At 38.0% G+C, this 20,932-nt stretch overlaps 2 protein-coding genes and 1 long non-coding RNA gene across 3 annotated transcripts; all 3 read left to right on the plus strand.

Moving 5' to 3' along the window:
* The first annotated feature begins 1,885 nt into the window (after positions 1–1,885).
* Positions 1,886–7,277, plus strand: LOC105050152 (uncharacterized). Its single transcript, XM_010930061.4, has 2 exons — positions 1,886–2,180; positions 6,579–7,277. The coding sequence occupies exons 1-2, from the start codon at positions 2,004–2,006 to the stop codon at positions 6,942–6,944; spliced, it is 543 nt and encodes a 180-aa protein (XP_010928363.1). The 5' UTR covers positions 1,886–2,003; the 3' UTR covers positions 6,945–7,277.
* Positions 7,278–7,302: 25 nt separating this feature from the next.
* Positions 7,303–7,981, plus strand: LOC140851050 (uncharacterized). Its single transcript, XR_012133842.1, has 2 exons — positions 7,303–7,368; positions 7,529–7,981. It is a non-coding gene; the product is annotated as an uncharacterized lncRNA (long non-coding RNA).
* A 4,703-nt stretch (positions 7,982–12,684) lies between these two features.
* On the plus strand, positions 12,685–13,907 carry LOC105050153 (protein IRX15-LIKE). The gene has a single exon (XM_010930062.4). It carries the CDS (start codon positions 12,790–12,792, stop codon positions 13,753–13,755), a length of 966 nt encoding a protein of 321 aa, XP_010928364.1. The 5' UTR covers positions 12,685–12,789; the 3' UTR covers positions 13,756–13,907.
* The last annotated feature ends 7,025 nt before the right edge of the window (positions 13,908–20,932 follow it).

The raw sequence follows: 20,932 nt of genomic DNA on the forward strand, positions 1-20,932 counted from the left end.
TATGTGACTACTGTGACTATTTGAATTTCATACCTTTTCTTTTCTCTTCTTTTCTTTTTGTTCTCTCTTGAGTCATGGTTCTGTCGTTTGTAGACCGTATAGGTGGCCTTTTTGGATTTGTCCTTTATTCGATATATACTTATTGTGAATCGGACATCGAAAGGTCGAGTCTCGAAAGTCCCATATCGATCACAGTCGAGAGTGTCTACTGCTTAAGAGTGCGAGCTCTCTCTTACCCACGTGAGACATCTTTTGTGGGGCAAAACCATAAGATGTGGGGTTCTCACCAGGTCATATGGTCTGGACCCCGTTCCAGAGCGGACAATATCTCACGTGCTTTCGATAAGAGGGGAAGACTCCATACTCCGAGGCAGTAGCCTCAACATTGGCACCCCAAGTAGGGGAACCCATCCCCGCACTCACGCATACAATCCTCTCGACTGGGGGGCTATGTTGTGAGTCGGGTATTGGGAGACCGAGCCTCGAAAGTCCCATATCGACCACAGTCGAGAGTATCTACTGCTTAAGAGTGCGAGTTCTCTTTTGTCCACGTGAGACGCTTTTTGCGGGGCAAAACCGTGAGGGATTGGGTTCTCACCGGATCATGTGGCCTGGGTCCCGCTCCAGAGCGGACAATACCTCATATGCCTTCGGTAAGAGGGGAAGGCTCTGTACTCCGAGGCAGCAGCCTCAACAATAATAGACTTCAATATCATAAATATAATGAGCTAGTGGAATGGTCTATTTGCCTTATTAAAGCGTCTTGTTTGTTTATGAACGTACGGTGGTTTTGGGCCAAGGCTCCAGTTAAAAGGAAGCCCGGGTCAGACCAGGCCCACATTATGTGCGTGCGTGAGGTGCTTTAAGCTTCTCTCTATATGATTCCAGAGGCACTAAATCTTTGAAAGGCAACTCTTGTTGATGACATGCATACCTTGTAAGGGCACCGCTCACAAGATGTTTGATCACATCTTACTTAAAATCAAACAACGGTTGTTATAATCCTTCGAGGCAAGAGTAGAGTGCAAGCCATATGACTTCATTATTCTAAATATCTAATTATGTTTTTCTGGTTAAGCAAGAAAATTATGATTGCTGGCAGGTGGTTAATTAGCATCTTGATTATAATATAATTTCAATATTTTAACTTTCATTATATTAAGTAATTTTTTTTATCAAATATCAATTATATGCAAATCTGAAGGTTGTTTGTCTCACACAGCACGTGATCAACTGAGATTAATAAAATCTACAAGTTGGTTTTTTTTTTTTTAACAAAATGTGAGTTTTAAGCAAGATTGTTGGGATATCGATTGTCCAGCCGGTTCAATTTATTCTCCTGGGTAATGTTTGAATTTTCAAATTTTATTTTTAAAATAATAATATAAATTTTTAAAAAATAATTATTTTTTTTATTATTTCATATTTTTATTTATTTAAAAATATGATATTTCAATTTTTATTTTAATGTAATTGATATAGTGTTATTTCTGTATCTAAATGATTCTCATTAAAAATTTAAGATAAATAATTTTATGATCCATCATAAAATTATTAAATCAAGATTATTTGAAATTAAAAAAGATTGATCGAAATTACTACATCAAGATGATCTATTATTATTTTTTTACCTATTTGAAAAAATAAGATAGAGTATGTCCTTATTCTTCTGTACGAAATTTAGATACCTAAACATTATCCAACATGAGGCGATAATAATAATAATTTAGTGGAGAGATTTTTTTTTTTTTTTTTTTTTGAAGGCACCTAGAATGTTGAAGGTTGATCACGTGGCACGTGGGTTTTTCTGATAAAAAGGAAAAAGATGCTCGAATAATTTAATTAATCGGCTTCACCGAAAAGAAAAAGTTTTAAAAGGGGAGAATGTCCTGGAACCCTCGAATCGATTGAAAAGAGTAGGGGGTATGAGCCGCGAGTAGGCTTCCTCATTTCGCATCCGCCGTTTATCGAATACCATACTAGAAGGAAACCGATCAAAAACGATGGACGCCATGGAGTCCGACATGCCGAGCGGTAGTGGGGATATGGAGGAGGATGCCGGTGGCGGGCTGGCTGCCGCCGCTGGCCACCGCGTCGACGCCCACCAAAGCGCTTGGAGTCTACTCTCCTTGGCCCGCCAGCTCATCGACCAGGGCAAGCCCTCTATAGCTCTCCAAGCCGTAAGCTCTCTCTCTCTCTCTCTCTCTCTCTCTCTCTCTCTCTGCATGCATGCGTATATATGAAAAATCTTTTTTTTTTTTGTCCTTTTTTTCTTTTGAAGAATTTGAAAAGGAAGAATTTTAGTTATCTTTTAATCTGTTGGTTTACTTGGTTTGTCATCTTATGGAGTTATAGCTGAAGTTACAAATAAGAGAAAAGGGTTTTTGTTTATGTGATGTTTTTGTTTATTTTTGAGCCATATATCGTCGACTTGTAATTTGTTACCGAGTGGCATTCCTCAATCTTGTGACAGCGGTCAAGGTTATTAAAAATTTATTTGGAATCTTCATGAGACTAGTTCTTTTTTTTAAAAAAAAGTTGTATTATGGTATTTGGTTTGTTTGGCTGAAATAATTTGATGAATTTCATCTAGTCCAACCAGTCTTGTGTAACCAATTAGAAATTTGAACTATGTACACTAAGGGAAAGAGATGAATTAACTAAAATATCTCTTAATGGATACATTCTTGTTCTTGTTATGGAGTGTATGTCTGGTTGGAGGGTCAGTGAAAGGAAAGGTAGGAAAAATCTCTGAATGAAAGTACTGCAATGGGATTTTAGGATGCATATTGTGATGACGAGTAGGACTTCAAAGGTTAAGTTTATAACGTGAATCAAGTGGAGCTAAATTTATGGATGGTGATCATGGTTGTTTGGTAGAGGTGTCGTGGTAGGTTATGGAAGAATGTCATGTGATTGGTGATTCCCACTATTAGCTTTTCTATTATCGTGGATTTTCCTAGGTTAGCTCTTGATCTGGTAAGAAAATATAAACCATTTTAATATTATGTTTGGGATCTTGAAATGGAGAATTAAGGGCTGCATACTTGGGTGGGATCTTAAATGAGCATATTTGAGCTTCATGACCAGTTTGTCAGATTTTATGTTGTGGACTATGGACATGGGGCTTCTCTCCTATTCACAAATAATTTGGTTATTTGATCTTCTTGAAAATCAGCATTTAGTTATTTGGATGGCTTGTCCACCTGGAAATATATCGAGGGAGGAAGAATGTTAAAGATTGAGTAAATGGGAAGAGTTTAGGATATTGAATAAGAAGCTGTAGTAAAATACTGAAAGAGAGAATTTGTTGTACAAAGAAAGCTAGAGTTAGGCCTTATGAAGAAGACTTCTTGATTTTTCATTACCAAAGATTTAAATGTAGTAACACTGGAACTCGATACTAAAATGGTTATAAAATTTCCCATGACACACAATCTGATTTCATATGGGGAAATATGGTTGAAATAAGATTATGCAGCTAGTCTCCTTTAAACCAAAGGAGTAACGTGTTCTTGGACCTGGAGTAGGATAATGTAAAGGATTTGTATGTTGTACTGGAGGATTTCATTTATATAAGAACAAGTGGTTGGATTGAGATTTTGCAGTTTGTCTTTTGGAAAGATATCTGTCCATTATGCTTTTAGTTATGAGCCCCTTTGGATTTTACTTTACATGTTAATTAAGCTCAATGAAATCAAAATCTCCCTTTAAAACGATATTTAAGTAAATAACTGCATCCTAAATTTAGCTAGTAAAGTAGTCCTCCCACTGCTATGTCAAGGTCCAATCATCATTTTTATTTCTAGATGTTCAATCTAACTCCTTGTGGTTCTGTTCTCCTCAAAGGTGCATGGAGTGGCCGATGAGGGTGTCAAAGGTGCCAATTGTTTTTCCTGACGAGCAAGCAAAGTTGTCAGGGATGAAGAGTATGAACAAATAAGGGTAGAACTTTGACCACCAGCAAGGGATTGTCTCTGAAGTCAACGTACATGGACTTGGATGCAAGTTTCAAGTGTTGGTATGTGTTGGGTTGTTGGGTCTTTCTAATTTTAAAAATTTTCTGATAAACCCATACCCAAGAGAGAGGTCCATATCCATTTCTAAGTTTTAGGTGTAGGTCCTTTGGGCATAAACCAAAGGATCTGGGTTAACATAGCTTCTTGTTACTATGATTAATGCAAATTCCGAACTTTGGTTGCTGCCTATCCACATAAATCATGATCTGACAAGAACTTGCACCAATAATTTGTCAGCTAAGGTCAAGGAGCTTGCTATTTTTGAAATACCAGTATAGTGGTAGAGAAAATAATGTCTAATTCAATTGAATAAAGGGTTCAAATCTTAGATAAAACTAGTTCCGACAATCCAATCACTGTTATTTCAGCATTTTCAAACCATCTCACTGGCTTGATTTTTAGGACTCACAGTTGAAAGCTGATCTCATATCTATCTAACATGTCTGATGGAGAGGTAGATAATTGCAAAAGGATGGGGGTTGCTGGTCAGGAACAAGGGTGACGAGAAAAGGTGGAAAGAGAGACACAGAAAGTTGGCCAAATGGTAACAATCAAATACCAAAAGCTACTGAAATGGACATGACCCTTCTTTGGTCACGTGAAATTGCAAGGGCTCTATCCCCATCCCTTCTGCTAGCACTTGGAGCAGCCTTGATGCCCTCATTGCCCCATCTGTGTGGCCTCAAGGATAATAGGGGCCTTTAGGCATTTAACCAGATGTGAAAGGAAGAAAATATTGGTAGGCAGATGCAGGAAGGCTATTTTGCTAGAAGTATTGTGGATAACGGTTGTTTAGTTCAATATTTTAAACAATTGTTATTTTTTGGGGGAAAAAAAGAAGCTCAAATCTTTATAATTGAATCCTTGAATTCCTTTTCTGGTATTTGTGAATTTTCATCTTCTGTCCTTGTTGGGTCTAGTTCATTTTATTATCAACGAATGAGGTGTTTTGTGATCACCATACACCTTGTAAAACTGAAGAATGGACTTTAATATGATCCCACTGTTATGTAACCACGCTCTGGAAATCTACTTTAGTAAAGTTTTTCTATAGAAATGGATGCTATGCATGTATTAGGTCTCTGTGAAGGAGTGACACATAAATCAAGGATGCTCCCTGTTAGAAAGGAGGTTATTGTGGTGGCCCATTGTATTATGATAAAGTTTCTTCTCCTACCTCAGTGGTGGTGCCTACGGAATGCAGGCTATTGGGTACATCAAACAAAACAAATGTACTAGAAGATGGTGTAGCAGGGCCATAGATTTGTCATCTGGAGGGCCAACAGTATGAAGCATAAAAACATTAATTGTTGCTTATCTGATAAGAAAAGAATTAACTAGCTTTATATTGTGCAACCTAATTATGTATTTTCTCATATCTCATAGTTTTTCATACTATTGCTTGCAGATTAGACGATTTAAGGGAATTTTATACAAGTATCAATGCATTAAGTATCGCTAAAGCCATCATAATTCCCTCTTCTTTTTACTTGAAGGCATACTTGACTAGCAATAATTTTTCCCTAACTATATGACATCATATAATGTAATAAACAATAAAATATCCAATACATCATGACATCATGCTATATAAAAGTGATAGGGTGCATGCAACAGTTCCCTCTAAATCCTTGCAATGTGACAAAAGATTTGAGAATGATGAGAATTTAAAACTCAAATTTGTACCTTTAGGCATAGTTCTTTTTTTTCTTTTTTCTTCTTCCGAGACAGAGAGAGAGAGAGAGAGGGGGGAGGGGGGGGGGGTTGTATTGCCAGGAGTTATGAGTTAGTGCTGAATTTATCTTTTCCTTTTTCATGTATATATTCGAAAGATAATACAATGTCTCTGAAGTAATACTTTTTACACGATTTACTTGAAAGAAAGGAGTATTAGATGGACGGTTGTGATCCCATCAATCATGATTGTTGGGAGTAAATTGTGTATATACTGAAAGAATAGTGTGTGAGACAAGCTGGATGCCTTTCATATATTAGAGAGAGACATGTGAAATGGGGCTTGAAGAGATCTTAGGAGTAATGGTAGAAAATTGGGTTGGGCTGAAAGAGGGAAGATTTTTATAAGTGAATGAGATTACAATTGGCAAAAGTTCAAGGAATTGAGGGGGTGTCAGGCAATATCTTAAAAGAGGGGCTAGTAATTTGGAGAGAACATAGGTGGGATGCCATATGAATGAGTTTAAGAGCGCCAAATTCTAACTAAGAAATTTCAACAACAGCACCCCCCACCCCCCCAACCAAAAAAAAAAAAGGGTATTCAGAAAGTTAGGCAAAAATAAGCTCTATTTTAGGCCAGCTTGTTAAAATAGACATCCAAGAAAAGATAACAGAAGTTAATGGCTGTTGAATTGATCCCTTCAAAAACATGAGTGAAGATTTTCATTGGAGACAGAAAGAATATTTACTTCTTACAAGTGGATAGGATGATGTAATTTGTTGGGCAGTTTCCTTGTGTTTAATTATGAATGCTTTATATCTCCTAATTTAACTGCCTAGTCATAAGGATTCCTGTCAAATTCTGACTGGAAAAGCGGGAAACAGATAATGGCAGCCATGAGATCTAAAGGTGGAGAACAAGCTGTCTTCCGAACTCTGAACTGTGCCCGTGAGCTCTACAAGAGCAAAATGCAGGCTAATGCTGCTGTGGATGACCTGGCCTCCTTGTTTGCAGAATGTGCTATAGCTGAAGCACAACCTCTAAGATCTGACCTACCATCTCCTTGTGCAGCTGTTCCTTCCATTCTGATTGATGGTAATGACACATCCATACTTGCAATGAGTGGAAGGAAGCAGATTATGTTGGATGCCTTTGCAGATGGGAGCAGTTTTGTTTGTTTGCGGTGCGGGGGCCTTGTCAGTAATCTACGCAAGAAGGAACATCTGGCATACTGGTGTGGCCAGGTCTGATCTGAGCAACATGACTTTCTTGCATTTCTGCTGTTATCTGTCTCCATGTATCATCATTGTCCTTAGCAGCAGCAGCACCATAATCATATAAACAATGATCGGGTGTTATTTGCCGAATTGCCTGGTCCCATATTCCAGAATGTATGATGCACATGGCACTATTAGCGGATAGATCACGATTCAAAAGTGCAGTAGACTGTTCGAAACTTCTGTTTTCTGCTGAAAGCTTTCTAGCATGCTTGCATGTGTACGCTGTATAAAACAGCAGTAGTTGTATATGTTGGCTGGTTCTCCAGCTAATAAAGTTGTGACACTAAGGAAGATTTCTTGATCCATGGTCTTGTCCAAACTCTTGCAGCAAGTGTAACAGAGCCTGGAGGCAGTTTACTGCCTCACTGAAATAGAATTGCTCATGGCTGTCAAGGTGAGTACAACATTTAAGCAACTTCTCAATTTGATTCCAAGTTACGAAGAAATCATTTATAAGCTTTATCAAAATTATGTTAATTAAAATTTTCCCAATAAAGCGATAACCACTTGTTTTGAGGAGGCACCAATCTCATATAGAAGCTCTTGTGGAGCAGGAAAGTCATTGATGGGCTAGTAAGCAGTTCCATAGCCAAGTGGTAGTTCTCCAAAGCCTTGATTGGTGTTTGGCCGCAATTCCAAGGCGCTGCTTTGCAGATTGATCAGCACTGCATGGGTTGTTAGAGATCCTCCTCTTGACTTCTAAAGCTGGGTGTTTGTTTAATCTCTCAGACGAACATGGACCTGTTTCTATCAAACTAAGTCTGCTGGAATTGCCGATGCGAGTAATGAACTCATTCAGTTCTTAAAATGGTTGCTGCCACTGCTGTGCAACTATGTGAAATGATCTCATTCACTATCCATACTATGTGGCAATTTCACCTACAATTTTTAGAGTTTTACTTAATCCTCGAAGGTTGTGAATGTATTTGGTTGGCTGCTGCCAAGATTGATATTTATGAGGTTCCTTGGTGAATGTTCAATAAGTTATGTTGCTTGGGCTATTAGAATGGGATATGTCTTGTCTGTGTCTTTCTGGGTTAACTGTCATTTGGCATGGTTGGTTGGACACTGTTAATTGGGCTTGGGTTTATGGCATGTTAATTAAATTTATCCAAGAAATAAATATAGGGTTTGGGTTTAAAGTGTTAATTGAGTGTACTGGAAGCATTAGCTGGATCTGGATTATTGGAATCTTTCGTTGGGTTGAGAATATCTGGAGATAAGGATAAAGGATAACAGTTATGTACCGATTGAGTCTTAGACAACAATGGCTTGTTGGTTGGAATATCAAAATTAATTGTTTCCAGCTATCTACATATTTGATTCATGTGACATCACATAGAGGAAATGGATGGCTATGACTCCACCAGGCTATGATATGTACATGACTGATCCGAGAGATAAAAATTCAATTTGGTTCAAAAGGAAGGACTACCAGATAGATGGCTGTAATCCTGGATGGGAGCCATACATTAGTAAAAAAAACAATGGTGTTATCATCTGCAAGAATGCAATGGAAGTGGTATGATCACACAATTGGTAAAAGACTAATTCTAAATGGTGCTAAATCTCGCGAGTGTGAAGTGCGAATTCAAGACCATAACATGTCGAGAAAGTTCAACAACAGGTGATTAAATTCAATGCTATTGAACCTGCAAGCAGGACTGCTAACCATGCATCCTTCTATACGCAGGCATGTTAATTGTCATGCTTTAGAGGCGACACGTCATTAAGTTCTCTTTGGAGATGTCAACAGAATAGCAAAAATTTTTTCTCTTCCAAAGTCTTCGACTTGGGTTCTCTTCTGATAAATGAATCATTTGCTCGGTGAGCTATCAGACTGTTGCACTGCTTTTTTTTTTTTTTTAATTGAATTTTGTTATTTCTAAGATAGCTTATTTTAGATAAAATTTTTATAACCGGATTGATCACGAAAGGAATTATGTTCGGACCGTCATCGTTTGGCACATTCATAAAAAAAAAAAGAACGATTATGTGATATTTATCTAAACTATTCAAATATCCTTAGGGTTTATCTGTTGCTTTTTTCTTAGTATTTTAATATACACATGTAAGCAAGCGTGACTACTCATATTTTAATGGATATTTCAGAAGCATGTCCGATCATAATTTCTTCCATGATCGATTTGACTATAGAAGCATGCCCTGTCTAAAGTTACTTTAATCCTTGGTTCTCTAGGAAAAACATCTTATTTTTCTGGTAGAAAAAAAAAGCATCTTATTTCTCGACACAGACTAAAAAATACAGGAGAAAATCGTTTGTGCATGGAATTCAGAATAAAAGAAACATGTTTCCTGATTTATATTTATCAGCTATGTATATTTATATATATATATACATGATGAATAACTGGTAAGCCAAGTGTATGAATTTTATTGAAATGAATGATGCAACGGTGCTTCTTTACTGTTGCTGATCATTATATAAACTGCAAATATATATTTTTAACATCACTCATACGTCATTTTGTGCTGGTGATCATAGAGCATAGAACTAGCCAAAGTTGTAAAATATGACCACGTCAAGTAAACCAGACGATGTTAAACCTGTTACTACTGGGTCAACTTCAGCTATGTCAACTCAGAGGACGTGAAATGGTCTTAAATCGTGTCGGCTTTACCAACTCCAATTCCATACGTATATCCTGGTATTCGTTTTCTTGGCTCCTTTAATTGATACAAAAATAGCGGACAGGTTACCACATCTCCTATATAATGTGACGAGTTATTATGTTGGTGCTTATAATATGTAAACAGAGTCACCAGTCTATAATAAAGGGGGAAGGGAACTGAGCATTTTCTAATCTTTTGATCGCCTAAGTACGTTATTGTCATTCAGTTTGTGTAAGTCCTTTAGTTTCCCCTGCCGGACTTATGAGACAAGCATCAATGAGGACAGTGTCCTAAAGCTTGCTGTGGTTTAGGAGTGAAGCATGGCTCTAAAACAACCTGGTTTTAAAATGCAGTCATACCTAGCTGTTATGATGGACCATATTGAATGTAGATTATAATGGACAATTAAATTTTAAAATTAATAATCTGTAATGCAGCAGATGCTATAAATGAAATGGCCAGTGATGCAACAATTATTTGTGTTTATAATTAAATATTAGGGATGATAGTAGAAAAATAGTGATTTTTCCTGATCTTAACTACACTAGTTGCAAACAAAGTGTTATTACTTTTTATGACCAACCGGTCATACTTTAAAGAAAAAATATATCATATTCATGTTAGGTAAACTTTGGGATGGTCAGATAATTACCATTGTCATGACGGTTACACTTCATTTTCATGGTCGTTACAATACGCGTATAATGAATGCATGTTATAAAAATTTTATCAGTAAAATACTTGGTCAATATCGCAAAATTTACGTGTACCCCCCCCTAAAAAAAAAAAAAAAAAAAGAGCATCCCATAGTTTACTATTTTTTACTATTTTCTAGAGATTTATATGATTGGGTGCATGCCGCATGTCACCATTGCCCTCTTGTACGTGGTTTTAGATTTTTTTTATAAAAAATGCAGGTGAACCCTTCATAATATAAGGGAAGCGTGAGGATATTGTCAACACGCCTGCAGCAAATTAAGTACAATCTTTATTTTTTCAGTTTTATGATTAAAGGAAGAAAAACAGAGGAAGGTAGGCTGTGGTGGTCCTGTTAATCTGCGTCACCACCATGTTTAACATTTTGGCCAGCCAATTGGCTGGCTGACTCCTACTCTGAGAATATGGGAGGCATTGAAATAGATGCTAGACCTTCTCATGTTCCATATGTCGAGCAGCATTGGATTGGCTTCAGAAATATCATGGTTTCTTTTAATCAAGCTAATTACCAAGGAGAAATCTTGGTTTCTTCCATCCAAATTCTCTAGCACCTAAAGGATTTCAATGGCTGCTCGGAGACCTTCCGAGACATTTGTTCAGTCTTCGGAATTGAGAAGTGAGGCAACTTGCTGCAAACATCATAGATCAATTTCACCATACAATTTCAAGACAAAACCTGCAGCTGTTTAATCGTCAGTAACCGATCCACCGAAATTGGTTTTGACCACTTCAATGGTTGGGGGCAGCCAATATACAGGAATAGGGTGTTTGTTGTGAGAAACACAATTATTGCTGGTCCAGGTGGTGATCAAAAGCACAACTCTTTATTGAATATTAGTTATAAGGCTCACATGAAGATAAAAATAATATCAACATCACTCACAATCTCTACAGTATGATTTCTTTATATTACATACTTTCTTTCATTCTAGATTTGTCTACATATTTATTTGTCCACTGCTCGTGAATGCATGCATAGAATTTCATTCCCATGCAACCTCTATGTATGCCATCATTCTTACTTGGTAAAGATCACATCATCCAACTATTTAGAGTGTGAATTTGATTGAAGTTATTCAATTAACGCTGCATATGAGCAGATAAGATAAATTCACAAGGATAAGACACATGACACTAAACCATGCAAGCAAGCAAAAGATAGCCATTGGCCATATGGCCTTCTTTCTCCAAACCTAACCTGGTCCCAGTTCTCACAGTGAGATTCCATCAAGTATCACCCAATACCAAACCCCAACTAATCTCACCCTATTCAACTTTGAGCAGGTCCGCCAATGCCTAAACTCGCAATTGATGGAAGCTTTTATTGATCCTGTCATTGTCAATCACTAACGGTTGATTTATCTTCTACGGGAAAATCTCAGGGTAGTCCGAGTCCTACCAACTATTCATCAACTATGAAAGTTCTGTTAGTGATAATTTCGTCCTAATTTTCCAAAGGTATAGGTCACTCGAAAGATCCAAAACTATTTCTGCTTATCTTTCCCATATGTCTCTATGAATGTCCTTCTATTAAACCACTATCATACATAGAAAAGCAAACTAGACCATAGCTAGTGGTTTTGCACCGTTCCGTGAGAGAGGAGAACATGATTGGAATCTGGTGTTTACTTTCCAACTACTAAATCCGAATAATTTATTAGGTAGTGCTCCATTGCCAATCTAATTAAAAATTCAAAAAAATCATAATCACTCTAATTGCAAATTAAAATGCTGCTCTTTGATTGATTTTATTCAAGTTAAAAAAGCGCCTGCTTGTTATTGTCTCTGCTTTCTGTCTTAAACTTTTTTGAAGAAACCCCGGACAAAGTTGAAGTAGACTCCAATCATGCACAATAAACATCCATTATTTTTTTTATAATAAAAATAAAAGCATGTCTGGGCAAAAGTTATATATATACCCATGCTATCTCCAACATATTTTACTTATTTATAGATAAATAAAAATATACATATTACAGCAATACCGTAATACCAAACGAGCCCAATAGACCAATCATTAAACTGGATTTGAATTGTATGCGAGGCTGCTAGTTTTGATTACTGATAAGTGGATGCATAAAGAACATATACACGCAACCTTTACCCTTTTTTTGGGAGGGACCCTAAAATCTCACCCATGCGCCACCCACCCTACGCGGCCTCATTGAGAGGTTGCACCTTGGAGTGCACTGAAAAGTGGGTGCATTAAGCATTACTCCTGCTCTTGTTAAACGTTATTATTATTATTATTATTATTTTGGTACATTACTAAACATGGTTTGCGAATAGAATTACAGGACATCATACATCATGATTGCATCATATTCCACGTATTCACACTCTTGACGCTATCATTGTAAATATCATTCGCATCACTTGTTCTTCCTCCTTATAAAAGCGGAAATGGAGAGCATCATACATATTTTCTCGTCCTCTATCTTTCTCCCTCTGTTGACACAGAGATATGAAGAAGAATACCAACAACACCAAGCTTTTCTTCCTTCAATCCTCACCCCACAAGCCGACACTCTCTCTGTTGGGAGCCCGTAACCGCCTCTGCCTCGCGTCCGCTCTTCTTTCTTTCTTCACCTTCGCGTCCCTCCTCTCCCTCCACCCCTTCTCCTCCACCACCACCACCACCATCCCACCTCCAAATCTCTCCTCCTCCACCTCCGCCCCGGCCGCCGCCGCCTCCCGTCATCCTTCCCTCCCGGCCCCCATCTTCGACGCGCTCCTCTTCTACGCTACCTCCTCCTCCACCCCCGGCCGCATGGCCGACACGGACGTCCGCGCCGCCGCCGCCGTCCTCCGCAGCCGCGCGCCCTGCAACCTCCTCGTCTTCGGCCTCGGCCACGAGTCCCCCCTATGGCTCGCCCTCAACCACGGTGGCCACACCGTCTTCGTCGACCACAGCGACCTCCGCGCCTCCCGCTTCGAGGACCAGCGCCCCGGCCTCCCGGGCCTCGAGGTCTATGCCACCGCCTTCCCCACCCGCGTCTCCGACCTCCACCCCCTTCTCGCCGCCGTCCGCCCCGAGGAGGCGAGCCCCCGCGGGCGCTGCCGCCCCGTCCAGGACCTCCTATTCTCCGATTGCCCCCTCGCGCTCTCCGACCTCCCCAACCATCTCTTCCGCCTCGCCTGGGACGTCGTCTTCGTCGACGGGCCCCCGGGCTACCACCCGGACGCGCCGGGGAGGGCCGCGGCCATCTTCACGGCGGCGGTGCTGGCGAGGTCCGTCGGCGGAGAGGGGACGACGGATGTGATGGTCCACGATCACGACAGGGAGGTGGAGAAGGTGTGCAGCGAGGAATTTCTCTGCCAGGAGAACATGGTGGGCTCCGCCGGGAATCTGGCTCACTTCGTCATCCATCGTGGCCGCGACGCCGGTGGCGGAGGGTTCTGCAAGAACCGCACCTCCGCCACCTCCTAGGAGGAGGTGGGCGGAGGCCTATGTTTAGATAATTTACCTCTTTCTTTCTCTTTCTTTTTTTCCTTTTTTTTTTGCCCTTTTTGTATCCTTTTTCCGATCTTAATTTATTGAAACATATTTTGTTACCAGCAGCGCACCGTCTTCTTATCAAGTCCAGAAGTTCTAATGCTTCTGACCACCAGGGAATTTGATGCCTGAAATTTTTTGTGGTTGATCATTAATTAATTAATTAAAATTCACAAAAACGGTTTAGAAAGAAGTGTGAACTGTAGTAAGTCCTCAGATTCTCACACAAAGATATGGATCACTAAGAACCAGCAATAATCCGAATTCGACTTCGATTGTCAAACTCGAGATTGCAGTAAAAATGTCTGGAGCCGGTAACCCACCAAGCATCGACAATCCACTTTTCTACATCTGGGATTTAATTTTTGTCTTCGACTGTTACGTTTCACCGGTTCTCCTGTTCTTTGTTCCTCTAGCTTTATGCGACTTTTGTTTATTTTTCCTTCACTTTGCTCTACTGCCGTCGGTTAAATGCATTGTAAGATCTGGTACGGAAAACAAATCCAATAAACTGGTTTGGATTTGAATCATATATATCCGTGCAAATACATACATATAATACGTGTGTTTGTATATATAGAAAGAGATATGGGCTATGCGACCCATACCATCTCGCACCAATTCTAAAGTAATGAGGATGATGGTTAATGCTAAGGAAAAAAGAGAGAATCGATTAGCCATTCGTACACTCTCTCTTGCACTCCATTACAGCGGTGCTACGTTTCGAGGATAAAAGTTTTAATTTTTTTTAAAAAATATACTTTATTAATTATTAGGATCCATTTTTTTGATATTCATGAAATATTTCTGTTTATCACTACAAACTAGATATTTATCATAGAATATTTATGTTCATTGATGATGGATTAATGTTTGTTCTTTGGATATTTCTGTTTATTTTTGAAGGAGAGCACAGGGGAGTAGCAAAAATCTTGTATATTTTTATTTATTTATGGCTCCTTTATGTGTACTCTTGTAAGATTTGTATTTAATACACCTGAATTTTATGTTTATCCTCCATTCTTGCTATTTATCATAAATACATCCTGACATCATTAAAGGTAGGGCAAAGCGGGCCGAGTTAATATTTTTTTATAGTATTTTTATTTATCGATAAAGATTAGATATTTATTTGAGAATTTATATTTATTCTTGGGGGTTAATATTTATTCTTATATATTTTTATTTATTTCTGCATAGGAATGCAAATTCTGTTTATCCAAACTTAGTTTATATTTATTTATAAAAATTAATAAAATAATTTTTAGTAATTAATGAAGTGGCTAGTTTGTATGAAAAAAATAAGCATCATGTAATCTCATCCTTCCACTATTTCAGTAGCACCACATTTAAAAAAAAAAAACCCTCACATGTAATGCATCCTGATGCCTTCTTCTTCTTTTTTTTTTTTTTTTCCCTTAGTTACTCTCGCTAACCTATTGATTGGAGCCATTGCTTCAAGATTGATACTAAATCGAAAGGCTTCAAAAATAATTAAATTTATTTTCAGATCCATTCGAATCAAGTATAGTCTCTCTATATACATAAAGAGAAATATCTCATGGGCTTTGTGAAAATTTTTATATGCTGATTTTTTAAATTATTTTTATGTTAATAATGTGGTCATTCGTATGTAAAAAGAAGAAGAGGAGGAGGAGGAAGAGGAGGAGGAGGAGGAGGAAGAAGAAGAAGATAGAGATTGATAATGCTTCAATCCATGACATTGGGAGACAAATTTGATCATCTCCGGAGCCGTTCAATCCCCCATCAATACAGGAAGGGCCACACCTAACATGGCATAAACGGAAGCCACTAATAAGTGAAAAAAGAGAAGCATTAATGGGATGGGACATGTTTTCCCCATTTGTGCCCGGGTACTATCATTCAAAAAAAAGCACTGACCAATTTACTACTTATAGGAGCCCACTTAATTAGTTTCTAGCCGTAAATACAAACCAGCCACTAATATAAAAAAATCCATGCTCCCACATAAAAATAAATAAAAATATTTAAATAATAAATACTAATTATATATATATATATATATAAATAGATTAGATTCGAATCGATCGGATCCCAGCCTATATTCGATCGACTCTTTGATCGTTGGATCGGTGCGCATCTTCAAAACTCCCCAAAAAAGCAAATGGAAGATTTTTCTCACCTATTAGCTTATCTGGCATGTAAAAAAAAAAAAAAACAGAGAGATGCGATGGAGATCTGTTTGTGTTTATTATTCACAGTTTCTATTTATTGCTCCAGAACGGTTTGCTGTCCTTTTTTATCTGTAAATTGCTGTCATCTATTGTTATCTCTTCACCATGAATGAAGACGTCTTTATGATGGATTCCGGAGAGCTTTCAGAGGTGTGCATGGGCAACTTAATTCGTGCAAAAAAAGACTAATCTTTGTTTCACGTGAAAAAAATAATCTTTATATGCCTTCATGAAGGCTGAAGACGCCTTCAGGAAGGCCCTTCATGAAGGTGTCTTTAGCCTTCATGAAGACTGAAGGCACCTTCAGCCTTCTCTCCTGGTGTGTTAAAAAAAAAAAAAAAACACAACGGAGAGAAGGCTGAAGGCTGAAGGGCCTTCTTGAACTCAAACCCTCCTAGAACCCTCTCCGAACCCAAATACTATAGTGCTGGGTCGTGACTAAATCCTCCCACAATTCTTGAGCTATAGTGCTAAAGGCGCCCAATGGAAATGTATAAAGGTGCCTTCATGAATCATAATGGTTGACGAATAGTTGACAAAAAAATCAGATGCCTACATGAAGCACGTAGGCGCCTACATGTTTCATGTAGGCATCTTCCTTCCATGTTTATCAAGGTGCCTTTGGTGCATAGTTTCAGATTGATTTGTTCCATTCGACCAGATCCAAGTGTTGGGAATAGTGTCCCAAAGTCAATCGTCAGCCTGTTGACGGTTGTGCTCCTTTTTTGTATTAGTACATAAATTATAAATAAATAAAAGTTATTTTGATATTTTTTCATCACAAATGTTTCATCTTCTAATGAACTCCTGTGTTGTGGTGAGTCCTTAGGACTATTTAGACTCGACAAAGGAGGATTTGTCGCTTAGTCCTTAAACATGTTCGCGACCAAATGATACGTTGTTACCAAGGATGACAACGTTTATCGAGCATAGGTCGTTGTGTGCCATATGGGTTGGTTGTCCTCATAACCAAAGAGTGTGGAGACACTGGTATGGCATACAGGTGAGATGTAATGGTACATCTGCACTGAACGTGACCAACTTCGGAGCTATTTCTGCTGTCAAGATTTGCTTTGATGGGATATGGGTATAAATGTCCCTCCGATCTGAGACCGCCATGGTGACTTGCAAGCAACTCACTGCACTTAGGCACTGGACTACTTGAATTTCTAATTCAGTGACGGAAGGTTGCTGAGTGTAGTCAAGTACTTGACTTGTCGGTGCGTGTGTCAAGATGGGATTGACCACTCCAGTTTAGGAGCTGTGTATAGTCGTGTTTCAATTTAGCAAAACCTTGGTCAGGATAGTCCTAGTGAGGAGTCACAGGACTAATTGAGTTGAGCACGATTCGGATGATATCATCAGGGTTGACAGTTTAACCCTGAGTCGTCCTAAACACAGGGGTCAAAAGGGATGAATTATACGGTAACCATATTCACGTAGGTTCTGAATATTGCGATTGCGATTATTCGACCTATCCGATCGTCGGGTATCATTGCTAGATGGTCACTTCGATTAGTACAGGAATTGGTTTCTGTGCTACCGGTTTAGGTTCGAACCTGCGGGGTCACACACATTAGAGGTTCCTTTCTGATCTGATGGCTGATTATGAGTCTTATCTATCTGGGACTCTATGATTGAGAATTAGGATTCTCTAATCATGAGTTCCACATATTTTGGGTATCGGGGTCAAAATTTTGAATTTCAAATTTTGAATTTGAAATTTGAACTCTTTGATCAGGGTTTCATATCGATGGTCTCTGATGCCTGATTGTCCATCGATTTGGACTCAATATTTATGAGAGGTTTAATTAGTGATTTAATCACTAATTAACTCAATTTGATTGAGTAATTATTTTTGGATCAAGTCCAATTGAATTGGATTCAGTTTGGATTGACCCGATTAGGTTAAATGTTGACCTAATCGCTAAGGTGGTTTAGTCCCTGATTTGATCAGGAGTTAGGTTTAGTTAATTTCTGATTTGATTAAGATTTTATTGAGCCTAATTAAGTCTAATTATGTTGGGTTTAATCTGGTCTAATTATGCTTAACCTATTTTAAACTAGGTTGGTTCAATTTGAATCAAACCACCTTGTTTTAAATTCCCTGCGACACCCAACTTCCTTGCACCCATTTGAATTCACGAGAAGAAACTTCTCGTGAAATTTTTCTCATGCAAAACCCTTCCCCACACCCTCATTTGTGCACTATATGGATGGATAAAATAATTAGTTAGCCATTCAAATTCAAAGCATGTTTGAATTTGAATGGATAACTTATCACTTGCCCTTTCATCCTTATCCATTTTGTGCGCCACATTACTTACACGAGAAAAGGTTTCTCGTGAAACATTTTCCACGCACAAAGAGCCACGCCCCTTCTCTTCTCAAGCCCAAAAGGATAGGGATAAGTTGGTTTTCGTTTGAATTCAAATTTGATTTGAATTCAAATGTGTAACCTCTTGTCTTTATCCTCTCACGCGGATAAGACACGTTCGACGTTGTTTTAAAAAGAGGAGAAATGTGGGACGTGCGTAGAAATTTTAAGAGAGAAACTTTGGGGCGTGAGGAAGGCTTCTGCATAAGGTGAAGGTCCAAAACCTTCCGAGAGAAAAAGAAAAAAAAGAGAGAAAATTGGGCGCAGGATTTTTGGTGTGTACCCTAGGGTTTCTACCTAGGGTTCGGGAAGTGAGATTGGTGTGCCACGAGTGTCGTGAGTCCACCAAATTTTAGGGAGAGATCCATCAGCCTCTCAAGCAACTGTGCAGATGATCCAGAGTATCCGAGAAGTCGGCACACATCGATCGAAGGAGTTCGATCAACATCTGCCATCAAAAGGGTGAAATCACGAACTAGCATTCGTGAGGAGCTGATCAGACGGGAGCTTCATGTGGACGATCCGCAGAGGTCAGATATTTGTGTGGCTGCGACGTGACGATCAGAGTCCCCCGACGGTGATCAGATTGCGGCGATCGACTACCCGCAAAAGGTGATGTGTTCTGAATACAGCACTGTAAAATGTTTACTGATTCAAATTTGAATTTCAAATTTAAATGCATGCTGTTGTATCATATTTAGATCATAGTGTAGGGTTAATTAGTATTAATTAATGAGATTAATTAATAATTCTGCTGTAAAATAATAATTTTAAAAAAGTTTTAAAATTACTATTTTGCCCCTGCACTAAATTTTCGCTTCAAATGGTATCAGAGCATGGTTCTAGAATATGATATACATATGCATGCGTAGATTAAGGTGTAATCTACAAGTTTAAATTTGAAATTCAAAATTCAAAATTCAAAATTCAAAAAGATTTGAAATTTAAAATTTAAAATTTGTTAGAAGTTTCAAATTTAAAATTCAAAATTTAAAATTCAGAATTTGAAATTTGAAATTTGGTTGAAATCTCAAATTTGAAATTTGAAATTTGAAATTCGAAATTTAAAATTCAAAATTCAAAATTCAAAATTTGAAATTTGAAATTTGGTTGAAATCTCAAATTTAAAATTTAAAATTTGAAATTTAAAATTCAAAATTTAAAATTCAAAGATTGGAAATTCGAAATTTGAAATTTGGTTGAAATCTCAAATTTAAAATTTAAAATTTAAAATTTGAAATTTGAAATTTGAAATTTGAAATTCAAATTTTAAATTTTGAAATTGGTATATTTAGATATAGTTGATCCAAGTAGCAAGTAATCTAATTGGGTTGGTTGCCATGGCCGTCCGGTCATAGGAGAAAAGTAGGGTTTAAAGGCCCTCTCTTCCCATTCGATGGGGTCTCCTATGGCGGTAGGGGTGCCGATGCAATTATATCCCATGCCGATGAAGCAGCGAAAGGACTTAATTAAGAAATTTATCATGAATGTGTTAGATTAGATCTAAAAAAAAATTTATGATTTATTTTGAGTTATTTTCTGTTATGAAATGAGCAATAGAATTGCTGTTTATGAAATGTGCTGACCCGTTTGTGAAATGAGTTAACACATTTGGTGAACAGAAAATAAAATCTTTCAAATTTAAAAATTATTTTCAAAATACCAAACCCTGACCCATCAGCCCAAGTACTTAATTAAAAGAATTAAGCGTTGTCTAGTAGGTCTAGAATTATGAATTAAGATCTAAGACAATTGCATAAACTTGTGGGTCAATGGGTTAGATGAATTAGGTCCATAATTGGGTTAGACCTAAGGTTAGTTTAAAAAAATGGACTAAATGGAGTAATTGGTCAAATCTAATCAAAAGTTGAATTAGATTAGGTCAAGGATACTCTAGACTCAACTTCAATAGTTGTAGTTGAATGGGTCCATGTCTTTAACTAGACCAAGATGGACTTAATTCATGGCTACGCGGTGGAGCCCTATTTACTAAGTTGATCAAAATTAAAACTAATGAACCGGTTGGTGTCTAAGGTAAGTTCGGCGGTTTTGACCAGTGGTTCTTAAGCGGGAGCTACTCGCATTGATTCGATCATTGACAAGTTAATGGCAAATCCCCACCACTGATCTCACTTACCTGGCCAATCTGGTAAGTTAGATTTTGATTAGATCACTTGGTGATTAGAGCTCACCCATGTCATTAGGTAAATCAGTGTGACTGATTTAGGTGCTCCTAATGCCAGCTTTAATTAATTTTTTTTTAATCTGACTTGGTGAAGTCAGTGGGAGGATTGAAATTGGCTAGATGATTTCTTCTCTACTATTCTTTAATAAAATCTTCAAAATTATTAGGTCCCTAAAATGATTAAGTTATAATGATAACTAAGTCATAGCCTCCCATTAAGTGAGTGATAATGAGTCCATTAGTTCAATGATCATTGGAGGCCCAAAGGCCTGGTGCTCATTGGCTAATGGAATTATTATTCATAATATGATAATTTGATTGAGTCTTTCTGAT

This window comes from Elaeis guineensis, chromosome 8, assembly GCF_000442705.2.
Source record: "Elaeis guineensis isolate ETL-2024a chromosome 8, EG11, whole genome shotgun sequence".
Taxonomy (NCBI): Eukaryota; Viridiplantae; Streptophyta; class Magnoliopsida; order Arecales; family Arecaceae; genus Elaeis; species Elaeis guineensis.